Source organism: Uncinocarpus reesii, genomic scaffold (genome assembly GCF_000003515.1).
Source record: "Uncinocarpus reesii 1704 scaffold_1 genomic scaffold, whole genome shotgun sequence".
In the NCBI taxonomy this organism is placed as follows: domain Eukaryota; kingdom Fungi; phylum Ascomycota; class Eurotiomycetes; order Onygenales; family Onygenaceae; genus Uncinocarpus; species Uncinocarpus reesii.
Window position 1 is genome coordinate 7,755,464 of NW_003052500.1, and position 22,959 is coordinate 7,778,422.

The following is a 22,959-nucleotide window of genomic DNA, read 5'->3' on the forward strand; positions in this document are numbered from 1 at the left end:
GTTCAGCTGTCCAATGCTGCCGACCATCTGTGCGGAAATAAGAGAGCTTGTCGAAAAAGAGCTCTGCATTTATCATGTATCATGATATCCATGTTTGAATCAGGCAAAAGTGGAAGCCCGTTGTCCAGAGAGTCCAAAGAATCAGTTGGTGCTGGTGTGTTAACTCCGACTCCGGACTCCGAACATGCAGCTAATATTCCCTTCTCGGTTAGCCGATCCCACACTCGCGCCAACCACTCAGCTTACATAATTATGCACACAACAGCCAATCACAGCTCACAATGGCAGCAGCACAGCCTCAGTCCTCAGCCCTATCCCGGCTCTGTATCCATCATTACCGCGGCGGAAATCTATCTGGCCAATGGGACGTGTGACACGGTGCTGAAACACGCCCAATGTAACTATGCCGAGCCAGTTAGGGTGCGGGGTGTGGGGCATGCGACCAGGAAATGCTGCTGCCTTGACGGGCGTGACCCGCGCAATACGGGCACCTGCACTGCCAGCATCCGGTAATCTTACAAGGGGCCACGTAGGCTCAGTGCTTGGAGACCGACCGACTCCACTGCGGGCGGTGCTAGTCTCCCTGAGGATCAGACGGTTTCACCCATTCTTCCTTCGACGTCTCCCTTCGTCCAGCATCACCCAACTTCCATCTCCCCGTCCCAACCTCCATCGCTCACCCTCACCTCCATCTCAGTCGATCGTTCACGCAATCCATCCCGTTCATCGCACACTCGACTCTTCATTCTGCTCGGCCCACAATCTTTGGAAATCCGCCGCCATGGCTGTTGCGGGAGAACTGTCGCTCATGTCAGCCATATCGCCCACCCCAAACTTCAATGGCTGCTATGATGCCAGTGAGATGGATGCGTACATCAACTTCGAACCTGTGTATCCGTCGCCCTCGCTCTCTCCTTCAGCAGAAGCCAAATCAGTGCATCCAACACCCTCCTCGCAACCCTTTCAGCCGTCGAACACAACTCCCTCTCCCGTCTCAAATAGCAACACATTTGGCTCGAGCATCCAACCCTCGCAGCAGGTCTCGTTCTCTGCACCAAGCCATCAATATGGCTCTTACCAGCAACAGACGGGCTTGCCCATGGGCGGCCTGGCAAATACGATGCCTTTGAATCCAGGCCCCAGTATGCGTGTGGGCTTCAACGACCTCGCTTTCGGCCAGCCGGATAGCTTCGGGTTGATCAATCGTCCGGCAGATGTATTATCAATGAACACAAGCCCAATGCTCGCTTTCCCACACGATTCCACCGATCTGGACTTGGAATCAGATCCCGCTGGATTATCCCAGGGCACCATGCTATCCTCACAATCATCGAAAACTCAATTCGTTGACCCAAACGCTGTTGGTGGCCAGGAGCTTTCGCCCGTTGCGCCTCCAGCACAGGTAGGACGCGTTTACCCAGGAATCCATCAGCAGCAGGCTGCAAGGGCACGGGCCGCCCAGCAACAAAGACAGCAAGAAATGATTCGACGTCAGCAACAGCATCAACTAGCCCAGGGTCAACCACAACCATCAGTACCACAAGGCCATTCTCGCCAATCAAGTCGGTCCCAGCAAGGCAAAGTCAGCCGGCCTGTTGATCCTCTGGTCGAGGAACGCATCTCTCGTTTGCTCCAACAAATGAGACAGAATAGCGTCGTCGTCGGTGACGAACAATCAGGAGCTGGAAACTCACTCCCTCAACCCACAAAACATAAAAAGGACGAACAAGACATGGATGAGGATGAAAGATTACTAGCAAGTGAAGAAGGGAAGAAGTTGAGTAGTAAGGAGCGACGTCAATTGCGCAATAAAGTTTCGGCTCGTGCCTTCAGATCTCGAAGAAAGGGTTAGTAGCTAAACCCTTCGTGAGCTAAACAGCTCCTAGAAGCCCCATTAACGACTATATAGAGTATATCGGACAGCTTGAAGGCGAGGTTACCGTAAAGACCAATGAAGCAAACGAGCTTCGTATCCAAAATCAAGCTCTGATGCAAGAGAATGCCCGCCTAGGGGATCTTACGCGGATGCTCCTTTCGTCTCCTCATTTTGCTTCATTTTTAAACGACATCAGCGTGAATGGACTTCCGCCGCTTTTGCAAAAGGCTCCGTTAACGAATCAGACCCATATGCCGGCTGACATGTCGAGTGATGCTAAAGCGCCCCAGCTATCCCAAGAGGTGGAAGTACAGAATACTCAAACAGTTGTTCCGAGCATAGCCGAAGAGCCATTTGATTTTGCGTCGATGGATTCGGGATGGAACTCGGGTATCGACATTAACTTCACCAACCCTACAGTCCTTGCTGTTCTGGACGTCCCGGAAGGACCATTTGTCGACCCCGCAGTCCTCTCTGGCAAGAATTCGATTTCCGTGGGATTACCCTCAGCTGACGAGGCCAAAAGTGAATTACCGGCTTTACCACTCTCGATCTTCGATAGCTACTCTATGGAAGAAGCAAACGAACCCCATTGTCCTGCCATCGAGGTTGACGTGGATGAAAATGATCCCTCCTTCGCACTTTACCTTGACCAACCCAATTCTGAATCTAAGAATGAACCGTTCGGTCATCCATTTCGCGGCCCCGAAATAGGGAAGGCGTCTGCACGCTATGATCTAGTTGTAGCGACTCACCCCACAGACCAACACCATTCGGACCACCATGCTTTGCGACAGTTTAAACGACTCCAAGCTAGCGTTGAAGGCGCATACCAGCGCATATCTCGTGTTACTTCTCATCTGGATTAATCAGCTTTCGGCAATTCCCCCCTTGTACACAAAAGCCGCAAAATCCCCATGGCCCTCCTCAATCAACACTTATTTCGTTCCCTAGCGATCCTTTCTGATGCCTCATACCTAACGACCCCAACTTATTCCGTACTCGAATAGACTTTCCTTCTTGAACCTGGGACTTGATAGCGATTGCATTGCCTCGGTTTATATATCATTGGGACGTCACGCTTTTCCTTTGTTTCTTCTCAATTCACCTGTCCATTTACTCGTTCATCACTGTGAATACTGAATTATTTCTTAAATCTGTGGCCAGTGTCGTTAGGAATCATGTACAGGCTCCGCATGACCACCTTGCACTTGACATATTTGCTCAACTTTGGGTTTTATTAGGTAGTTTGATTGTTAACAATAGACGGACTTGAAAGAACATTGCCTTTGGCAACCATCAGTTACACGGCTTGTAGTCGCTAATATCCCTTTACCAAAACTGAACATTGAGGTACGTTGAGATTCGTAGCTTCGTTAGAACTTTGTACCCCTTGAATTCGTCTGATGCCGGTCCGCATTAGACTTCACGGCATGACATCTCATTGGGTGCAAAAATTTTGAGACGAGCAACTCCTCTGTACAGCGGATTTTTCAAAGGCACATCTCTCTACAGTCAACATAAAAACTATCCTTCAGTCGATGCTCCTCGACTTCTCTTTGATTCTTTGAATATTCCGAAAATACCGCGTTTGGGCTTGCTTCGTCCCCGCTACTCCAAGCGGCTGCGTGGGCTGCTGGGCGGGATGTCGACCATGGCGCACAACGCGACCGGCGCAAAGAAACTGACCGGAAGGGAGTTTTATCGGAGCCTAGGCAGCCCCAAAACGATTATCGCACCGATGGTGGATCGGTCGGAGTTTGTACGTGCTTGTTCGTCAAGTTTCCTGGAGTTATGCGGGGGATGTGCCACTGACGGATTATCACATCACTTTTACAATCTGTAGGCATGGCGGTTACTTACTCGCTCCTTCACGGACAGTGGCTCGTCGAATCCGCTCCTTGCCTATTCGCCCATGTTCCATGCCCGTCTGTTTAAAGATCGCGCCGCGTATCGAAGCCAGCATTTCGAAGCGGTTCGTCCCAGCCCGGTCGCGGGCGAAACGGCGGAGCCCGTGCCATTTCTCGACGGCAATCCCGCCATCGACAGGCCGCTTATCGTTCAGTTCTGCGCCAATGATCCCGACGAACTCCTTGCTGCTGCCAGGCTCGTGCAGCCGTACTGCGACGCGGTGGATTTGAACTTGGGATGTCCGCAGGGGATCGCGAAAAAGGGCCATTACGGGGCGTTTTTACAGGAGGACCCGGAACTGATCTATAAACTCATACATACGTTGCATACAGGGCTTTCGATCCCCGTGACGGCCAAGTTTCGCATCCTAGAGACCAGGGAGAAGACGCTGGATTATGCGAAGATGATCTTGTCCGCGGGCGCGAGTTTCATTTCGGTGCATGGACGGCGAAGAGAACAAAAGGGACATAATACCGGTGTCGCTGACTGGTCTTATATCCGCTACCTGAGAGACAATTTACCGCCTGAGACCGTGATTTTCGCAAATGGGAATATTTTGAACCACGACGACATTCAAAAATGCTTGGAAGCTACCGGTGCAGATGCTGTGATGAGTGCAGAGGGAAACTTGTCAGATCCAACCATTTTCAGCCCGCCGCCCCCGGTTGGCAAGGAAGGTTGTGAGTATTGGCGCGGAAGAGATGGAACGGGTGGATACAGACTAGACTTTATTTTGAGGAGGTATATGGACATCATCTACAAGTATGTCCTGGAGACTGCTCCCCCTGAGCGTGAACCGCTCTACGATCCATCCAAGCCTGCTTCGGAGGAGGAAGCTCCCAAGGACTCAGAAACATCTGCGCCTACGCCTGAGGACGAAGGGCCTCCAAAGAAAAAGCAAAAAAAGGGCAGGGAGCAAAAGGTGGTGACGCCCAACCTTACAGCGATGCAGGGCCACATGTTCCAGCTCCTTCGTCCCCTCGTCTCAAAGCAAACTCATGTCCGTGATGCTCTGGCGAAGTCTAGAGCGGGAGACATCGCGGCCTTTGAAAATGTCGTAAGCCTTGTCGATCAGGCGGTCAAGCAGGGCATCCAAGAGTACAATGCAAATCCAGGATTATATGATGGGAATCCAGAAGACGGGCGGGAGCTGACTGGCTCTCAAGCTACTATTGCACAGTATAAACGGCCGTGGTGGGTGTGCCAACCCTACATTCGGCCTCTTCCCGAAGAGGCAATGCAAAAAGGCGCCTTGCAGTTGAAAAAGAAAGATCGCTTGGAAGCGGACTCTTCAAACAATGGGCAGACTAGGTCCAACGGTGCCACACCTGGATCGAGTATTCCCTGTGGAAATGGCGTTGAAGTGGAAAAGGAGATCGCTACGCCGAAAGATCAACTGGTTAGTGGATGATGGTGAGCAGTCTATGCTCAGTTATCATTCCATTATGCTATGACACCTAGCGAACTGTCGTGACCAGATCGCGTTTCTGCAGATACGCAATCAAAGTTGCCACACCAGCATCTCTATCCAATGGAACGACTATTTGTAAGGGTTGAAATGTGAATCCTCAACGTCGATACTACGTATATTGGCTCTAGGAACAACTGCAGATGGCGGTTCACAGCGTGCTTCCGGGGGCTGACGACACCACTTTGTGACACAATGCATGAACAGCAGCGTCGGCGATCGGGAAATCAACTCCCTTGACAATTTCGAAACAGGAGGGAAAATCTGGGAATAGAATTGATCTGTCGGACGACTTGAAGATTTGTCGTCATTGTTTTTCTCCCTAATAATAGATGAAGAATCAATAGACAGTTAACTATCAACTATCCATTCTCGTGGCTTGCTCCCTGTAGTTGACTCAGCAGCTCTCATGATCAGGGGTCAAATGACTCGAGGCCCACGACGCTAACTATCTTCGGTTAGTGGCTGATAAAGTTGGATAACCTTAAATTCGTTCGCGCCCTTATCGCCACGTGACCATTCGTGCAAGCTTAACTAATCACGGGGACTCTGGCGAGGGCATCGGACAGCCTCGCAATCAACGAAGAGCACCGTCAGGAAGCGTCCTGGGTGGATGCACAAAATGCAACTTGGCGTTCAAGATGGCCTGGGAGAAACAGGCATGCATTTTGGTTGCCGACTCCAAATATGAACCAGAGACCGAGCAAACTCTTGGCGATGGTTCGCTACCGAACCAAGCGGCGATGAACGAACTAACTAACTATTACTGGAGTTAGTCCAGAGCATGCAAGGTAGCTTGCCTCTTGAGGAGACCAAAGACCGAGCCAGCTACCCCACACTCGGCAGGATGCGAAGTCCATCCAAATGCGATGAGGAATGCGAATTCGACAATACGACCAGCTGCCCTATCGCTACGAGCCCTATCTCTACCTGTCTCCTGTCCGGTCCTGAGCAAGCAGGCGAGTGAAACCGCTGTGAATGTCGCGTGAGGGCACAGAGAAGCACGTTGTTAAAGCGCGCCGTTCGAAAGACGGCTGTCGCCCATGTCGGATTCGAAAGAAGAAGTGCGATGGGAGGAAGCCGAGTTGCATATCGTGTGAGCGCAATGTCTTGCTGTGCAGTTGGTTTTCCAGTCCCGCGGCTTCCGGCTCCAGCAGTAGGAAGAAGATACTTTCGCTTTGTTCATGGACTCCAGATGCCACGAATACCGATCCCTTGCCCCCAGTATCGTGGGAGCCGGAACAGCAGGCCTTTCCCGTCTTCCAGACCGACCTTGACGTGCTTGATATTGCAGGCTTGAGAAAACAACCAAACCTAGAACCGATATTTCGATCGCCAATCTCCCTCCTGCTCTACCAGCATTGGGTAGAGAGGACCGGAGATGTGATGTCTGCTCATCGCGGTAAATTCAATGCGTTCAAGACGGAACTTCCACGGTTGGCAATAGCATATCCAGACACCGTTCTACAGAGCCTATTGGCCTGCAGCGGCATACATTACTGCAACGCAGGAAGGACGCCGGATATCGAAGCGAGCACATGGACACACTTGGGACTTGCGTTGCGATCGCTGAAATATGGGTTAACGAACCTCGTGGCTAGCCCGGGAACCGATCCAATACCTCTTTTAGCAACGGCTTTGGTTCTTTGTTTTGTGGAGGTATGAGGTTTGGCTCAACCCCCATTCTCAACTTGCTGATCTAAGATATTCCTTGTAGACGACACGAGGAGACGCCAGTGGGGTTCTTTCCCACCACCTACGAGCAGCCCATATCCTATTCAATACCGTGCTTTCGTCCCCGTCTTCGTCACGTATCGATGAATCGATGCTTGAATTCTTGAAAGAATTCTATACCTACATCTTGCGTATTACAGAGATAAGCAACGACTCTCAAAGTATACTTCTTCACGATACTGCACGCCATGAACCCCCAACGAGTGGTTTTGCTTGGGTGAGCGGCAAAAGCTACGGTATGCTCGTCGGCTGCTCGTATGAATTATTCGATATGATCCCTCAGGTATCAGAATTAGCGCGTCGAAAACGACAAAAATTAAAAGAAACACAAGAACGGGGTCGGCATACGCAAGTGTCGGGAACTCTAAGCCACTTTGACGCTGACGAAATGGCCTACTACGACTTAAGGTCGCAGGTTCTATCCTGGCAGCCACCTTCCGATGCCCGCGATGATTTCATCACTGGCGGGCGGATCTACCAACAAGCCATTCTCTGCTACCTTGATGCGTCATTTGCGAGTCCACCCTTAACCGCTCAAACTGATCTCCCGGATTTTATCTGCGAACGTTTCGAAACCCTCAAACACTTGCTCGACGAACTCCCCGTTGATGCCCCGATTTCCCACACTCTGTGTTGGCCCTTGGCACTATTCGGGAGTTTGGCTCGCAAAGCTGAACAGCGGGAGTTCATTATACATCGGCTACAGGCAATGTGGGAAATACTCCACCTGGGAAACATCAGGACAACTATGCGCTTTTTAGAACGACTCTGGGATGACCATCATGCCAGCCTGAGTAACAACGTCGCCGCTTGCGGTTCTGTTGATGGCACGTCAAGTGCGCTTGTTCGGGCTACGAAACGGAAAATAAATTCGAAGGACATATATGACAATAGCGATATGGAGGCCTTGATGAAGAGATATGAATTAATGTTTTCATTCGCTTGACCTCCTGTTCTGCGAAAGGGATTAGGTGGTATTTCCTGTCTAGGGCCCAGTGGCTTGTTTTGCTCACAATTTTGCTAATGATTATCTTTTGGCCGTGGATAGCGCTGGAGCTTGGTGTTGATATTTTTGTTCGAAGGATTTGGGTAGGTATTCCTTGTGTAACTATGTGGTGGAGATCTGGATAGAGTGAATTGGGCTGTTTGGGCTGTCACTTAATTCACTTGTTAGTGCATGGCCTTTTTGCACAGTTTGGTGGTGTTATTTACTTAGAGAGCTCTCTGCAGTCTTTCAAAGCTGTCTGAATATCTCATGAGAAAGGATGAAAGCAATAGGCACGGAGTCGGCTGCTTATATAACTCCCGGAATACCTGGAATAACTAGTGGTTATGGTTAAAAGTGACGTAACTGTAGCCCTGTATGCATTTATATCTTATCAGCCGTCCTTCGTCGATCTTGCCTTTGGCTTGGAACCAAGGGCACAGAATCACAGCAAAATCCAACAAGAAGGAAACTGTCAAGGACAACAGATGGACTATTCCACAGTGAGGGAAGTGCAGCCGCCCAACGGTGCGCAGCTTCCACCGAATACACCATGCTATCAGTTTGAAGGATTGCAAAAGATGGAAGATGCACTCGAGACGATTGATACAAGTGTCGACAGCTACATTGTTTTCACCAATTTTCCCCAGGAAGTGTTTGAAGCGAAGGACAGGCTTCCAGGACTGATTGACTATTTTCCGTGTTCAAAAACGCTGATTTTAAAGATGCCATCTGCAGTTCATGAGACGGTGGCGGACGAATTTACCGCGCATCTAGTGATTCTTGCCCACAAAATGGGAATCAAACGGCGTATCGCAATGCGTGGTGCAAGCCTAGTCGAAACGCCAGGAAGAGCAAAGCAGGCAGATCGGTCGTATTCACCAAGGCACCAAGTCGGTGGCCAATTCCGACATTGGCCAACAGTAGTACTGGAAGTTGGGTACTCTGAGACAGGCCCAAAGCTGGAGAGAGATATTGAGTGGTGGCTCAATGCCTCTGAAGGAGCAGTTAACCTGGGGGTCATTATCGACATCAAACGAGGTTCAAGAAATATATACATTTCCTCATGGGAACCAGCCCCGCGCATGCGAGCACAAACCACCAGATCCGGCCGTCATTCCGCCACCAGCCGGCCCCAGCCCCAAAGGCTGCAATGTATAAAAATTGCCCCGGGTCGCGATGGACAATCTCCCACAGTCGAAGGCGGGGATCTGAGAATATCTTACCGCAGCCTCCTTGAGAGCGAACCAGGGCCTGGTGAAGGCGACTTGGTCTTTGACCGCAACACTCTCCTTGATCTAGCGGAGAGCGTCTGGGAATTGATCTCTTAGTCCAGGGAAATCGCGAGCGTCGAGTGAATGGCGTCAGACCGGAAGCAGTTTAATCATTCAGTTGTTAGAGGTTTTCTTTCACAAATTAGGACTGAGTGTTTTCACTTTCTACAAGCGGACCACTGTACCCCATAACTCCACTGTATAACTAGTGAGATCGCCGTAGCCATCCCTAACACTGGAGTGTTCTGCCTCTTACTCTGTTGCTGCTGGTGGGCACCCCAGCAGGCTGACTATTTGTCTTCTTGTTGCTGGTGTTTATGTCTCTGTGGATGAATCTTCACTGCTTCAAGTACAAGTGAGATGAGGTTGCCCATCCCTCCCCATCGTAATTTGTATGTGAGGCGATGTCTGGCACTCCTTAGAAATTATGTGGTGTCCCTACAGAGTTGACAGACCTGTTAGTTAACTAACTTAGTTAAGTGCAATGCAGACAATGCAAACAAACGCGGGCCTTTAAGGACGAAGCAGTCAAATGGAGACATGATACTGGAAATACACGCGCTTCTTCGCGAATCCTAATCAACAATTCAACAATGCCACCTCTCTCAAAACGAAACCCCCTCCCTTTTAAGCCTCCGCGTTCTGTCGCCGTTTCCGATGAGATTCAGCCTGTGCCACGGGCAAACAACGCCCGCAAGAAGACTAATAGCTCCTCCCGCAAGAGGTCAAAAACGCAAATGAGCCCAGAACCCCATACCGTATCCCCTTCACGGATGTCAGAGCCTCCGCAAGCACCCGACAATCGCTCCCCGTCCCCCGTTGAACAGGACCTTGACCCCGTCCGGCGATCATCGATCGATTCGCTATCTTCCGACCCGGAGTATATCCTTGCCGAAATCATTGCGCCGAAAGAGGAGGAGAAAGAAAGCCTAGAGACTTCCGAGCCGGATTTTCCGCCAAAGTTGCTGGCTGCTATCATCCATCGTCATATGAAGCGTAAGGGGGAAAAAATGCGGATTACCAAAGACGCAAATCGACTGTATGCAAAATACATCGATATTTTTGTTAAAGAAGCTATCGCGAGGGCGATTTATGAGCGGAAGGACAAGTTACAGACGGATGGGATTCAAAGGGACAGAACGAGGACTATGATTGATAGCTACTTGGAGGTATGTTGAACCTTGATTTGGCTTGACCAAGCTGACATTGTTGCCTTTCGTATGTGCAGGTCGAAGACTTGGAGAAGCTAGCTCCGCAGTTGCTGCTCGACTTTTGAGGGATTCGTTGATCGACATGAAATGCGCAACATGATACTCTTGAAATAGAAAAGGGAGCTTGCACGAAGCCAGGTAACGCGCTGTCCACTATCCACAGAGCTGAAGAAGACCCCCTCTTTGAATATCATTGTTGCACTTTGTCCTGCGGCGAGGATAAATGCTGAGCAGGATAAACATCTGGGCTATATCTACGGCCTGTAGACTTGCTGTTGGTAGGTGCGTTGTTGCTGGAACGAATGCCCTATTCTTATATTGTCTGCTGTCTAAATAGAAGGCATTGAGATCACTGAGCATCTTACTAACAATGCTTCAAAAGAAGACCCAACGCATTATTCGTAAGAGCTACGGTTTACACATCGTTGACATGCGGGCGATTTTCAATGTTACTGCGTGCTAGATTTGCCCGTTCCCTCGCGGGCTTCTATTCGCTCCACCAGCTGGTCAATCTTCTTGAACGGGTAGCTTGAATACTGAGGCGGAAGCAAGAAAGGACGAAGGTCACTGCGTGGAACATCAGTACCCAGATCAAGCATGACGCGATCTGAACGCGACTTACAATCGATTATCATCCGGTGAGTATGATTCGGCATGATATGACGGAGTCAACGTTGTCATCTTAAACCGGTTTACAGCGTAATAGTGGAAGAATCGCTAGGGCTAGTGTTAAAGAGTGCGGTCTTAAACCAAACAACGGAGCGACAGCGGCACGCAATAGACTCACTTTGACCTTCGTTCCAACGTCTCGCGGCTTCAAGCCTTTCCAGTCATGCAGTAATTTTTCAAACATCCCATATGGTCCCAACTTCAACACTTTACGGCAAACGCCGAACGTCGACAGCTCATCATACGTCATGCCCATATCCACTTCATCGGCTTGAACATAATCTTTTGTTATGGGCTCCAGTTCTGCCGTCGGAGTTGCATTGAGGAAGTCTTCGAGGATGGGTAGGTCGAAATCCCGCTGCGCCCATGCGATGAAGCGCTTCAGGTCCGTTTTAGAAATTGAACCAATTGGATTGATGTCTGCAGATGAGCAGTCGTATCTGGTGAAATATCCGCGAAGGGCCCTATCGTAGACGTTAGATAACGCTTCGTATAGAAATGGCAATACTGCTGCTAACTTACTCATCGCAATTGGCGCTTCCCAAAACTAACAACCCGCCGCCGCCTGGCCTCTTCCTGACGGTTGGAAGTAGCTGGCTGAATTCATAAGCAGTTACCATTCGTGTACGTGCCTGGATGTTTTGAAGGGCAAGGTTTTCCGCCTGGGTTCCGCCGTACACTTTGAACTTCGGTTCAAATCCAGTAGCCTTGGTGAACGTGTCTTTCTGAGCATTGAAAATGTCGTCAATGTTGAGATCTACGTGATAAGCGCCAATAGCGTTGGATAACTCTTTGGCTCTGCTTCTTGTCTCTTTGGAAGACTGGCTCGCCATTCCCATATACACAGTGTGGAAAATGTTATGGGACAGTTCCTGGGGCGTCTTTGGTAGCCAGCCTTCCTTTTCGTACACCCCGGCGATCCGCTTCACGTCCGCAATGACCTGGTCATTGCCGTTTTCAATTGCTTCGATGACCAGACGACACATCGAGAACACGATTATGGCGGTGGCACAAGAATCAATTCCACCACTCAGGGGGAGAAGGAAGCCGGCAAGCTGGGAACGGCGAAGATAATCCCACAGCCAGCATGCCGGACCAAGTGCGATTTCCTCTTCGGGGAGATGATATCGCATATCAAGGGGAGGCGACGGCGAGAGATGGGGATCCAACTGGTCACTCTCTGCAGACAGACTGAACGGCGTTTCGATACGCCTGTACTCAGGAGCGCGAACTGCTTGGAGACCTCGACTGGGAGCGAAGCGGAACGCCCTAACCTGCTCCAAATCCACGGTTGCGGTGACAACTTCCACATCGTTGAGAGAAAATTGACTTCCCTGGGCGACGATCTCGCCGTTTACTACGATCATGCTGCAACCATCGTAATATAATCGTTCTCCGCCTCCACCTGTTTACAGATAAGCCACAAGTGCGAAAAAGGGCCATGGTTGGCAAAGCGCTGACCTTGTAAATTTGAATAGAGGTATATGCCGCCACTCTTCCGAGTTGCCTCAAGGATCAATGAAATTCGCTGGTCAAGCTTCCGTAGGCTGTGATGGGACCCGGAGCTATTGGTGAAGATTTCGACGCCGTTCAAACCCATGTGGGCGTGCGGCCCTGCGGGAGTGAACAGTTCTTCACAAGTCTCCGCGCCCAGGCAACTTTGAGGGAAACATTAGATGGGTCTGTGTATTTAGATTTTGAATGCGCATCACTTACGTATCCGGCGTTGATATAACAGCATCTCCGAACGGCACCTTGGTACTGCCTTGAAGCCTTTGGATAATGCGTGGCAGGTAATACTCTTCCACATGCCGAGGGCGCTCCCACGGGGTGAAGTACCGCATTTCGCGATAGTTTCCGTCATTTGCCAGCCAGACCTTTGGACGAATGAGTAAGATCTTGCCATCAATCGCAATCACCCTGCAGTTGAAGCGAAGATTTCTGTGCATGATTGGCATGCCAACATCCTAGAGACTCGTTAGTAAGGTCTTCCATGGCTGCGCATGGTTTTATGCATACCAGTAATATTCCGTGACATTCCTCATCTGCGAGGATTCGCGCCATCATCTCCCAAGAATGGAGATAGACATCGTTCTCGAGGAAATGATCCAGGCAGTCATAGCCGGAGATCTCCAGCTCTGGGCCTACTCGCAGTTTGGCGCCCGCCTGTTTTGCACGTTTGATGGACTCCACGATCCGGGCGGCGTTCCCCTCCCAATCGAGAGCCCATTGGTTCAGGCTGCAGGTGCTACAACGGACCGTTAGTCGATGCTCAAAGTACTTGCGGGTGGGAACTTACGCGACGGTGGTGAGATGACCCATGAGGACCAGATGTTGTGGAAGTGGTTTATCCGTAAAAGCAGTCAATCACGCACTGGGGTCTGTTATCACTGCCAAGCGAAGGATGCCTGGATGTCTGGATGTCTATGCTGAACATGAAAAAGCAGAGCAGCTGGCGCTGAATCTATTTATTTAGCAAGAAAACAAGATTTTGAATCCTGACATCACTAACTAGATGGTGAAGTTCAATCTGCTCAACATGAAGAATAGATGTATAGTTAGTTATTTGTCCACTCTACAATGATAATCCAATTGTAAACAAGCTAGAAGCCAGAACAGTGCTGTTACTAGTGTGATATATCCAGTTGTAAAGCAAGACCAAACTGGCAAAGGTAGCACAAGCTCCTCACTCCCGATGAGAGAAACACCCAGCTCAACTGCTCTATGTGCCTGAAGCTTCTTTGATGAGCATGAGGATGTTGAGGCTTCCCTGTTTGATGTCATGGACGCAGTGAAGGACCTCGCAAGGCTCCAGCTTCCTCCATCCAGACATTCACACCACCAACACTTGCCATCTTGCTCTCTGACTTCGAATCTGCTGCGAGCAAACTGCCTTTTTTTTCTAGACTGCTCTCTGGTGCCTGTGTGATGAGAGAACCGAGATTAATCCCACCTGCAACATGGAACAAACTCGCTCCAACGATTCATCCATGGCTCCCCCAAAAGAAATCCCTGTGCTGCTGTCCCCTTCTTCCTACAAGCATCGACAAGCCAAGGAGGCCCAGGCAAAGCAAAGTAAATTGGTCCCAAAGCAGCAAGAATCCCCTGCTATACCGGCATCGACGCGAAATGACGAGTTATCAAGAGAGCTTCACCGGGGCGCGCCAACCGACGATACGCGTCTGAAACACAGTTTGATAAGCTCTCCCGGCCAGAGAGAGCTGGCCAGGCAGCGAAATCAGTATTTCAACGAGGCGTTCGGCTTGAGGGAGCCATACCATACCTCGCGACATAGAGTGAACCAAGATTCCATCGTTGTTGTCGAGATAAAGACGAATCTGCAGGTATGGCTGGTGTTACTCTTTCATGGCTGCCCCCATTTACTTTGCTTTGCTAAACATTTAAGTAGGCGGAAGATGGAGTCAGGATCGTGTCGGATATGACTTTTAGCTTCGCTCAAATATTTCAACGGCCAGAGAGTTCCATGATGATCGTGCTGGATGATCGAGCCTATCTCGGTTTCGGGGCTTCAGCAGAGCCAGCATACCTTATGACTGTTTCCGCGTTGCCGCACATGGTCAAGCCAACAATGAATATGCGACATACGGCGCTGATCCAATCAGCTATGGAAGAGATACTGGGCATCTCCAAAGATCGTGGGGTTGTCAAATTTATATCGATGAATGAGGAAAGCTTTGCTACAAACGGTTCTACCATCAAGGATGAGATTGAACAAATGGAGCGAACTTCACATGAGGAAAATGGTCTCATGAAAACCATTTCTCGGTCTATGACTCGCAGAGCTAAGCCGAACACTACAAAGAATACCACTCCAACAGCCCAGCCCAATCACTCCCGGCGTACTCCGGTTCAAAGAACGTCGACCGAAGACGAATCGCCCAAGGCCGGGGTTCTCATTGGGCCGTCTTCGGGTGATAGCGGAAGGAAGGTAAAGAAATACAAGAGCCTTGCGAAACTCTTTTCTCATTAAGTTGGGTCTGCCATCGTCTCCATAAGAAGGCCAGATATCAACGCTGGGGGGGACCTGGGACGTGGGCGGAGTTTTTGCAACGGTTCACCACTTTCGTGCGTGTTTTATAGGTCATGGTGTTATGGGTCTTTAAAATGCTTACCATCTGAGAATTCGAATCCAAACGCAAGGAGAAATCTCGTTTGGTCTTTAATGGCGGCCAATCTCATGGCTGGGTTTCTCTATGGTGTATCCCTTTATCTTCACTTGCGAAGGAGTCTGGAATATTGATACCCTTTTTAGTTTATAATGAAGGACTTGTTTTTTCTTTATTGCGATCTGTAGCCTAAGAATTATATATTCGTTATCTAGCAAGTCCCAAGGCCATCTTGCCCGGATATCAGAATCCACGCATTTGAAGTCAGTTTTTACGCAGATAACAAGTAAAAGGCTTGACCTCGGGGTCTCAACACAAAGGAGAAAGTGGTACTTACCATTCAACCTAGCTTTGCATTACGATTTATAACATTTCATCATCTGCACAAACAAAACAAAATAGGGAGCCAATTCTGATTCCCACCATAGCAAGTGTTTCGACTCAATCCCAATCTGCAGATATCAAATGAGTCAGATTCTGGAGCGAGAGGGCGATCTGTTTGACGCGCCTGAAAACGCGGCATTGATTCGTATGTCCCTTCTTGTGAATCTACGTCTTGACATCACTTTCAGCTTCTCATAGCTGACGGCTTTGAAAGATGCGTGCAACTGTCAAGGAGCGTGGGGCAAGGGCATCGCGGGAGCATTCAGGGAAAAGGTAGAGCTACCATGACTTTCCCGTACACAGGCAACAATTAGCTGATCAGGTTAGTACCCAGGAGCATACCGCATATACCGCAGTCATTGCCAGAAATATCTCTTGGAGCAGAAAAAGGGAGGAGAAAAGCCATCTGACGCTACAAGACAGGACTCCAAGATACAAGGAACGGCGTTGCTCATCCCGCCTCAGCCTGAAGACTATGGTCCCTTCGAGGCGGCTGTTGAACCGCCGGGGAAGAGGCAGCGGGTGAGCAGGGGCGGGCAGCCACCACGCTCGAGGCCCCAGCCGGCGGGAAAGAAGCATTGGATAGTCTGTTTATTTACGTCCTGGCATTTCTCCGCAAAGTTGAAGAGTGCGCCGGATGAGATTATCGAGAATACGAGGCTGGCTCTGGGGGATCTGAAGAGGCAGTTGGATGAGATGCAGTGCTTGAAGACCGGCGAAGATGAAGCTGCGTCTGTTGATGTAAGAAAGCCTTTGGTGCTCTGGTCTTGCCGGATCAACGCCGGGTTATTTGGCGTGCCGTGGCAGAGGACGAGGCTGGTGCTGGAACGGTCAGGGCTGGAGGTTACAGTGGTGCGTCCAACGGGCGAGTCTCTGTGATATTCTTTTACTAGTTAGCACTGCAGTGAGAGTGAAGGGAATAGAATGTGTGATCCTGTTGTCTTGGCTGGCCAGCTGCGACAAACCTCAAACTGCAACGTCCTCACCATCAGCATGGCGTTCATGCACGGAACACCCAATGCTCCAGACTCGCGATCATATCTCCGGTGCTGCCACCATCTAGCAGTGAATAATCCACTGCATCGCTGTCCACGCTTCTACGAGGCGATGTCCTCCATCCAAATACTGAGCAGGGCATTGGTTTCGCCGTCGGGCTTAGAGGCAGCACTGTTGTGCGAGATGTATTCTAACCAAAATGCAGCTTTGCCTTTTGTTCCCGCCCGGAGATTTTAGTCTGACACTGTCACAATGCTCCGACAGTTCGCGTCAGATGGCGAAGCCCAAGCCCATCTTCGCCGCTCCCATCCTGTTTCGAGATACCCAAAGCAGCGCCAGTGTGCCCTTTTGGGATCCACGGTGCATCCCAAAACGGCGAGCAATCTCAGAATCAAACCCCCTGATCAAAGCCAAGGGGCCTGGGAAACATCATATATGAAAATGCACTTCTGCCGCTTTTCCGTCTCTGCTCTTCTCTCTCCCTCTTCTCATCTTCCATACCTCTCGAATCTAGTGATACCCTTTTGCTTCTCTGTCTTTCTTTTCGTTTTCTCTCTAGCTCCTGGGGAGTGATTACCTGTCCTTTCGTTAAACTTGATATAGTGCTGGCACAAGTCATCTACATTCGGAGACGTTCGCCACCGGATCACTGTCCTTAAGAGATCAACCTCTCAACCTTTTCATAATGACTCTTCGCAATATCCTATTATCGGCCCTCCTGCTCGTAGCCGGGACCCAGGCCACAACCGACGACAGACTTTATCCTTTAACTTCACGAACAGACGATGCCCTGGCCAAACGACAGGCGAACCCAGACTCCATGGTCAACGTACATGTGGTACGAGTCGGAGACATGGAGGGTGGCTTGAAGTTTTATCCCGACAACCTCAAAGTTCCGCAGGGCGATATGGTCCAGTTCCAGTTTTATCCTCGGGTAGGTGATCGTACAGAGTATACACAGTAGATTTACCCATGTGCTAACTGGCCATCAGAACCATTCCATTGTCCAATCCACCTTTGACAGACCATGCGAGCCAATCAGCCGGTCCCAGCCAGACATTGCGGGCATTCGTTCTGGATTCATGCCTCTGGAGGACGGAACCAGGCAGATGCCCGTGTTCACAATCATGGTCAATGACACCAAACCGATGTGGTTCTACTGCGGACAGGGAAAGCATTGCCAGAATGGGATGGTCATGGCCATCAACGCGTAAGTCCGCTCTTGTGTTGTAGACGGACAAGTGCTAACTACCCTTCCTAGTGTCGATGGGAGCAATAAGACTGTCGAGGCCTACAGGGCGCTGGCAGCAAATGCCGGCAACAGTTCAACAACGAACCCTACCAATACCATTCCAAACAGTGGCCGCCCAACCACCACGGGAAGCGCAGCAGAACAGAATGCTGCCCCAAGGAATGTGATGCACGCAGCTGGATTTGGCGGAATGCTCTTGGCTGTGGCGGCGGTTGTTGCGTTCTAAACCACTTGATAGGATTTGCGTACTGCTATTTTTTGATTCCAAAACGATGGCTCCTTTGCAATAGGAATTTCTGCATGTTTTATTATGACCTTTTTTGTTTTTGTCAGTGACATGGCTAGCTAGCAGCTCCAATAATAATCAGAAGAGTATATACTGCTATTTCTTCGATATACTGCTGTAACTCGGCATCGATTTGCTCAGTAATGATCTATATTGAGTAGCAGTCCACTGTTAATTAGGTGACGTGACTTGACACACAATCTCAATGCACCACGCGACGCGCAGGCATCTTGCATCGTAGAACTTGAGCCTTTCAAGCCGTCGATGCAATCATGAACGACGCGTCCACGGCTCTCCTGACGGAACATTTCAGCTATACGCCCTTGGTCAGTTACTCAGGCGATGCAAAGTCTTTTGCTTCCCCGCTGAAATCAGCCCATCTGACACTCTCTTCCCGCAGTAGTCCCTCATTGACGACATAATCAATTCCATCAACAATCTCGTCTACCAAGCCATATCCAGTCTCGAGAATGGCATGCTAAATACCCCGCCCGAGCGATTGGGCTTCCGACACGCGGCAAACACGATCCCCGACACCGACGACGATGGAAACATACAGTACCCCGAGGCGCGCCTCGAAATCGAGAATGGCCTGCATCAGCTGGAGACGCTGCTCGAAGCGACCGTAGATAAAGCCTTTGACAAGTTTGAGATTTACGTGCTGAGGAACATCCTCATGGTGCCGGATGATTTGGTGCAATGGATGCGATTGAGCCACCACGAGGTATTGAACCCCCCCTCGCCTGGGCCCGCCAACTGCGTCGCTGCGGGTGGTTGTGCATTGCTCTACTACAGTTTATTTGACTGAGGTGCTAATGCTATCCGTCAATCATTCCAGAATATCTCATTTGACCACCCGCCCGAGAATGCTCCCACACCGGAGTCCATCACCGCCCAGCGCAAAAAGCTACGCGAAACGCGGAAGCTGAACCATCTCCTCCAACAAGAGAGCGCGCGAAACGAAGCCTTGATCTCACAGCTCCGCTCCATGCTCGCACCCACGGAATCCCGCGCCCAAGGCCAGATCCCAGCCGACGAGAGCAATTCCAACCCCCTATATCCCCAGCTGCCTAACCTGTCCTTTCTCTTCACCGACCCAGCCGCCAAACGTCTCAACGTGGGTGACGATGGCGGCCCGTCGCATACCCCCGTTACTACCAATACTACATTTCTCCTCTCGCAACTCCCCGCGCTACAGGCAGTATTGGCACAGCTACGACCAAAGTTGACGAAACTGTCTGCGTTGCTGGACCAGGCGGGCGAGTATGATACTAAGCGGGAAGACCGGAGGCGGTATATTGATAGTCGGACGAATTTACATCTGGAACGAATCGGTGAACTGGGAGGCAGGGCCGCTCAGGTCAGGGGGAGGAAGGTCGACGAGGCAGAATTGCAGGCGCTCGAGAGCGTTGTTGGGATGTTGGCGAAATAGAATGGCTGTCGGCTCATGGGAGCTCCTGTGCGTTTATAGTGTCGGTTTCGGTTTTACCAATGATGGATTGGAACGTGAAAGCCTGCGTTGATCCCGCAAGCGTCCCAGAGCGATACTCTTGCAAAAGCTCAGAGGACAAGGGCGGTTGCTGCAATTTTCGGTCAAAGAACTGTTGTCAGGCCTGCCAGTGATGTGGTATTCGCTTCATTCAAGAAGAAGCCAAAGAATCATCATTTATTATCAGTTGGGATTTCCAGGTTGATATCACCGTGCATTACTGGACATGGATAATGCAAGGAGTAGGCTGCCGTGATCCTAAAAGCAGCTGACTTGCATCTGTCTTCACCATCATACTCGATAAATTCTTCAAACTTGACCGGCTCAAGATACCTCTGTATTCGTTACCATGTCCACTACCTCTCCTGATGAATCAATGAACTATTCTCATGGTTGAGCATTACCTCCAGCGAGAGTTGCCTGCATTCTTTTTCAACATCACAAGCTTGATCTTCTGGTGACAGGGTCAGGTCTTAGTTGTTCAATTGTGAGCCGCTTTCTATTAATAGCAACGCCACCGGCGGGTATGCAAGTCTTCCATCTCCATCTAATCGATGCGATTGGTGAAATGTGTTCAAGCTTGATGCATCTCCCTTCACAGAAAAACACCAATGAGGATGGGAGAATGCCTTTGCTGGGTTTGTGAAGGAACGCAAGATGGGTATTTAGCAGCCAGAGTGCCCTTCATACACTGTGATTCTGGCAATTCCCGTTTTGTTTTGTAGGCTCTGAGAGCTGGTCTTTCATTCATTCTGAATTCAAGTCGCTTGATCGACTTCTGGCGCTTCATATAATCTTTGATTAATATTCCTACCTTTCTCACACTCATTCTGTGCTCCTGAGCTCTGTCAACCGCGGCATCTGGTAATGCTCATTGAATTCTAAATCCTCGCCTGATTTGTCCTGCATCATGTCATCCATAACGTCCTTGCGCGGGGCCCATGCCCCTTCCACGGCCTCCGACGAAGACGAGTCCACCTACATCAAGAGAACCAGGACACTTCACTGGGTTCGCATCGGTCTTTGCGCGGTCACGTTGGCTCTCGCCACTGCCATCATTGCCACCGAAGGGCACGCTCTCCAGTACTATAACCAGATGAGCAAGTACGAGAAGATGTACCTAGCGCTGTGGCCCGAGAATCTGGAGCTGCGTCCCTCCGTCGCGCTTGTCATCGGTGGCGTTATCCTTGCACTGCAGAGCCTTGCCTATTCGATCGTGGCATTGCTTCCCTCGGTATGTTTTTCACATTCCCCAATCGGCTGACCTCGTTGTGCCTGAGATTGAACTGATGCTGATTTGCACCTCAGCCCCGATCCCGTATTCTCCTCCTCAATTCTTTTGCGACTGCCATTTCGATCATTGGATTTGTCGCAGCTCTCATCGCCGTCGTTTTTACCCTCATATATACCAATCCTCATAGCGAAAACGGCAGCTATCGCGGAGAGACGATCAATTCGTGGACTTGCACGTGGGGCTTCGGCGGCAGGGACGCAGACGGAGTGGACATTGATGCGGTTGCGGATTTCCCACAGCTTTGTAGGGAGACCAGGGCATCTTTTGCAATCATGTGTCTCTTGCTTGTTCTTCAGTTCGGGTTGTGTCTTTCAGCGGGAAGGGGTTGGTATCTAGAGGTTGAGATGAAGAAAAAAAGGGAGGTTGTCGCTGAGTTCGACTCGGAGAAGCAGAGTATTTAATTCACGATGAATAGCTGGATGCTGGACATCCTGTATATAGCAATGCTAGCTTTCCATGATTCACCTATTTTCTCAAGAATTGTGGAATTGTAACTAAACAAGTTGATCGTTGGATGTTGCAGGGAAGCTTTTTCTGACTTCAGGAACGCCACTTTGGCAAGCTCCGACTAGTCACAGCTCAAGCTCATGACAAGACATTAAATAGCCAACTCCGGCTCCAGAATATGTTATACATGTAAATTTGCCTTTGAACTTATAGATATTCTTGATATTCTACGATCATGGCCCCTGCTCTCCCTGCCGACGCTGCTCCTCCAGAAACCAACCTCCAAACCCTTGACGATGACGAACAGTACAACTCCGAAGAAGATTCCGATTTCGACGTCAACGCGCCTGCTGAGATAAACGATGGGGACGAAAGTGCATCCGAAGCAGAGGTGGACAATCCGCCGCGCAAACGAAGAAAGCTCACTCCCTCACCGGACGGAGAGCATGATGGAGACGAATATGTTCTTGATGGTGCGCTGGATTCCGGGGACGAGGCTACGATTCGCAAAGCAAAGGAAAAGAAGGAGAGAAGGCAGAGAAAAGGGAAAAAGGCAGCCGACAATGAAATTGAGGACGATTTCGAGGCTGGCTCGGAGGACGACGAGGGCGGTGGAGGCGGGGGATTCGTCAGGACACGCGCCATGAAGATGAAGATGTATGTTTTGCGCGCAACGCTCTGAGATAGTGACTGAGGTTGGCTGATAGACCGGGGATACAGGCAAGAGGAACGGAAGCCGCTGGCAAAGATAGACGGTGCCACTGTCGATGTCGACGCGGTATGGGCTCAAATGAACGCACCGGACTTTGGAGCGCAGGCTACAAACTCGAAGAACGAGGAGCAACCCACAGCCGCAGATGCAGATAAGGTCATGTTGGAGGGAGATAAACGTCCTAGTCCCCGCCCAGGCGAAGAGACGATAACGATTAAACGAACCTATAAATTTGCAGGAGATATCATAACAGAGGAGAAGGTAGTGCCCAAGGACTCTGCGGAAGCAAAAGTCTACCTGGCATCCATAGAGGAGGCCAAACCCAAAGAGTCCCCCATGGATGACGACCAGGAAAGTGAACAAGCGCCTACAACCGATCGTCGTCCGCTCCAAAGACCTCTGCGGCGGTTCTCACGCTTCGACCCAAATCCACCGGACATGTACAAACGAAGCTGGGTGAAGACCGCACAAACCTCAGCAACAGCCGGGGACAAGCAAGCTCTGCCCGGAGTAACGCCGACTGTCACAGGACCCAAGCTGAATACTGTAATGAAGTCGAAGCTTGATTGGGCTGCGTATGTGGATAAAGCGGGAATCAAAGACGAGCTGGACGTTCATAGTCGAGCAAAAGAAGGGTATATGGGGCGCATGGAGTTCTTGGGTCGTGTCGAGGCAAACAGGGAGGAGGAGAGACGAGTTGCCAGACAGAAAGGGTAAGTTTTTCATTAAGCATGGAAATGGGGCCAAATAGATTGAAGAAATGGGGGAGTTTTAGCCCTGCTCAGCCAAGCGCAAACAGTTCATCTATAAGGACAGTCTCTGGGAGATTTCTCGAAATATGCAG

The 22,959-nt window shown here is 50.2% G+C and overlaps 11 protein-coding genes across 11 annotated transcripts; 10 read left to right on the plus strand and 1 right to left on the minus strand.

Moving 5' to 3' along the window:
• Positions 1-781: 781 nt before the first annotated feature.
• Positions 782-2,745, plus strand: UREG_02910 (uncharacterized protein; the record flags this gene model as incomplete). Its single annotated transcript, XM_002543348.1, has 2 exons — positions 782-1,847; positions 1,910-2,745. 2 exons carry the CDS (start codon positions 782-784, stop codon positions 2,743-2,745), a joined length of 1,902 nt encoding a protein of 633 aa, XP_002543394.1.
• A 785-nt stretch (positions 2,746-3,530) lies between these two features.
• On the plus strand, positions 3,531-5,198 carry UREG_02911 (tRNA-dihydrouridine synthase 1; the record flags this gene model as incomplete). The annotated part of the gene is made up of 2 exons (XM_002543349.1): positions 3,531-3,634; positions 3,758-5,198. 2 exons carry the CDS (start codon positions 3,531-3,533, stop codon positions 5,196-5,198), a joined length of 1,545 nt encoding a protein of 514 aa, XP_002543395.1.
• A 2,179-nt stretch (positions 5,199-7,377) lies between these two features.
• UREG_02912 (uncharacterized protein) lies at positions 7,378-7,935 on the plus strand (the record flags this gene model as incomplete). The annotated part of the gene is made up of 1 exon (XM_002543350.1): positions 7,378-7,935. The coding sequence occupies one exon, from the start codon at positions 7,378-7,380 to the stop codon at positions 7,933-7,935; it is 558 nt and encodes a 185-aa protein (XP_002543396.1).
• A 1,906-nt stretch (positions 7,936-9,841) lies between these two features.
• On the plus strand, positions 9,842-10,726 carry UREG_02913 (uncharacterized protein; the record flags this gene model as incomplete). Its single annotated transcript, XM_002543351.1, has 2 exons — positions 9,842-10,417; positions 10,574-10,726. The coding sequence occupies 2 exons, from the start codon at positions 9,842-9,844 to the stop codon at positions 10,724-10,726; spliced, it is 729 nt and encodes a 242-aa protein (XP_002543397.1).
• A 182-nt stretch (positions 10,727-10,908) lies between these two features.
• UREG_02914 lies at positions 10,909-13,450 on the minus strand (the record flags this gene model as incomplete). The annotated part of the gene is made up of 8 exons (XM_002543352.1): positions 10,909-11,026; positions 11,082-11,176; positions 11,247-11,592; positions 11,651-12,533; positions 12,590-12,786; positions 12,845-13,095; positions 13,148-13,376; positions 13,428-13,450. 8 exons carry the CDS (start codon positions 13,448-13,450, stop codon positions 10,909-10,911), a joined length of 2,142 nt encoding a protein of 713 aa, XP_002543398.1.
• Positions 13,451-14,088: 638 nt separating this feature from the next.
• Positions 14,089-15,119, plus strand: UREG_02915 (uncharacterized protein; the record flags this gene model as incomplete). The annotated part of the gene is made up of 2 exons (XM_002543353.1): positions 14,089-14,472; positions 14,538-15,119. 2 exons carry the CDS (start codon positions 14,089-14,091, stop codon positions 15,117-15,119), a joined length of 966 nt encoding a protein of 321 aa, XP_002543399.1.
• Positions 15,120-15,720: 601 nt separating this feature from the next.
• Positions 15,721-16,518, plus strand: UREG_02916 (uncharacterized protein; the record flags this gene model as incomplete). The annotated part of the gene is made up of 2 exons (XM_002543354.1): positions 15,721-15,784; positions 15,974-16,518. The coding sequence occupies 2 exons, from the start codon at positions 15,721-15,723 to the stop codon at positions 16,516-16,518; spliced, it is 609 nt and encodes a 202-aa protein (XP_002543400.1).
• Positions 16,519-17,320: 802 nt separating this feature from the next.
• Positions 17,321-18,113, plus strand: UREG_02917 (uncharacterized protein; the record flags this gene model as incomplete). Its single annotated transcript, XM_002543355.1, has 3 exons — positions 17,321-17,569; positions 17,628-17,845; positions 17,897-18,113. 3 exons carry the CDS (start codon positions 17,321-17,323, stop codon positions 18,111-18,113), a joined length of 684 nt encoding a protein of 227 aa, XP_002543401.1.
• Positions 18,114-18,648: 535 nt separating this feature from the next.
• On the plus strand, positions 18,649-19,605 carry UREG_02918 (uncharacterized protein; the record flags this gene model as incomplete). The annotated part of the gene is made up of 2 exons (XM_002543356.1): positions 18,649-18,897; positions 19,012-19,605. 2 exons carry the CDS (start codon positions 18,649-18,651, stop codon positions 19,603-19,605), a joined length of 843 nt encoding a protein of 280 aa, XP_002543402.1.
• Positions 19,606-20,572: 967 nt separating this feature from the next.
• UREG_02919 (uncharacterized protein) lies at positions 20,573-21,299 on the plus strand (the record flags this gene model as incomplete). Its single annotated transcript, XM_002543357.1, has 3 exons — positions 20,573-20,896; positions 20,971-21,199; positions 21,253-21,299. The coding sequence occupies 3 exons, from the start codon at positions 20,573-20,575 to the stop codon at positions 21,297-21,299; spliced, it is 600 nt and encodes a 199-aa protein (XP_002543403.1).
• Positions 21,300-21,638: 339 nt separating this feature from the next.
• UREG_02920 (uncharacterized protein) lies at positions 21,639-22,832 on the plus strand (the record flags this gene model as incomplete). Its single annotated transcript, XM_002543358.1, has 2 exons — positions 21,639-22,060; positions 22,124-22,832. 2 exons carry the CDS (start codon positions 21,639-21,641, stop codon positions 22,830-22,832), a joined length of 1,131 nt encoding a protein of 376 aa, XP_002543404.1.
• Positions 22,833-22,959: the final 127 nt, after the last annotated feature.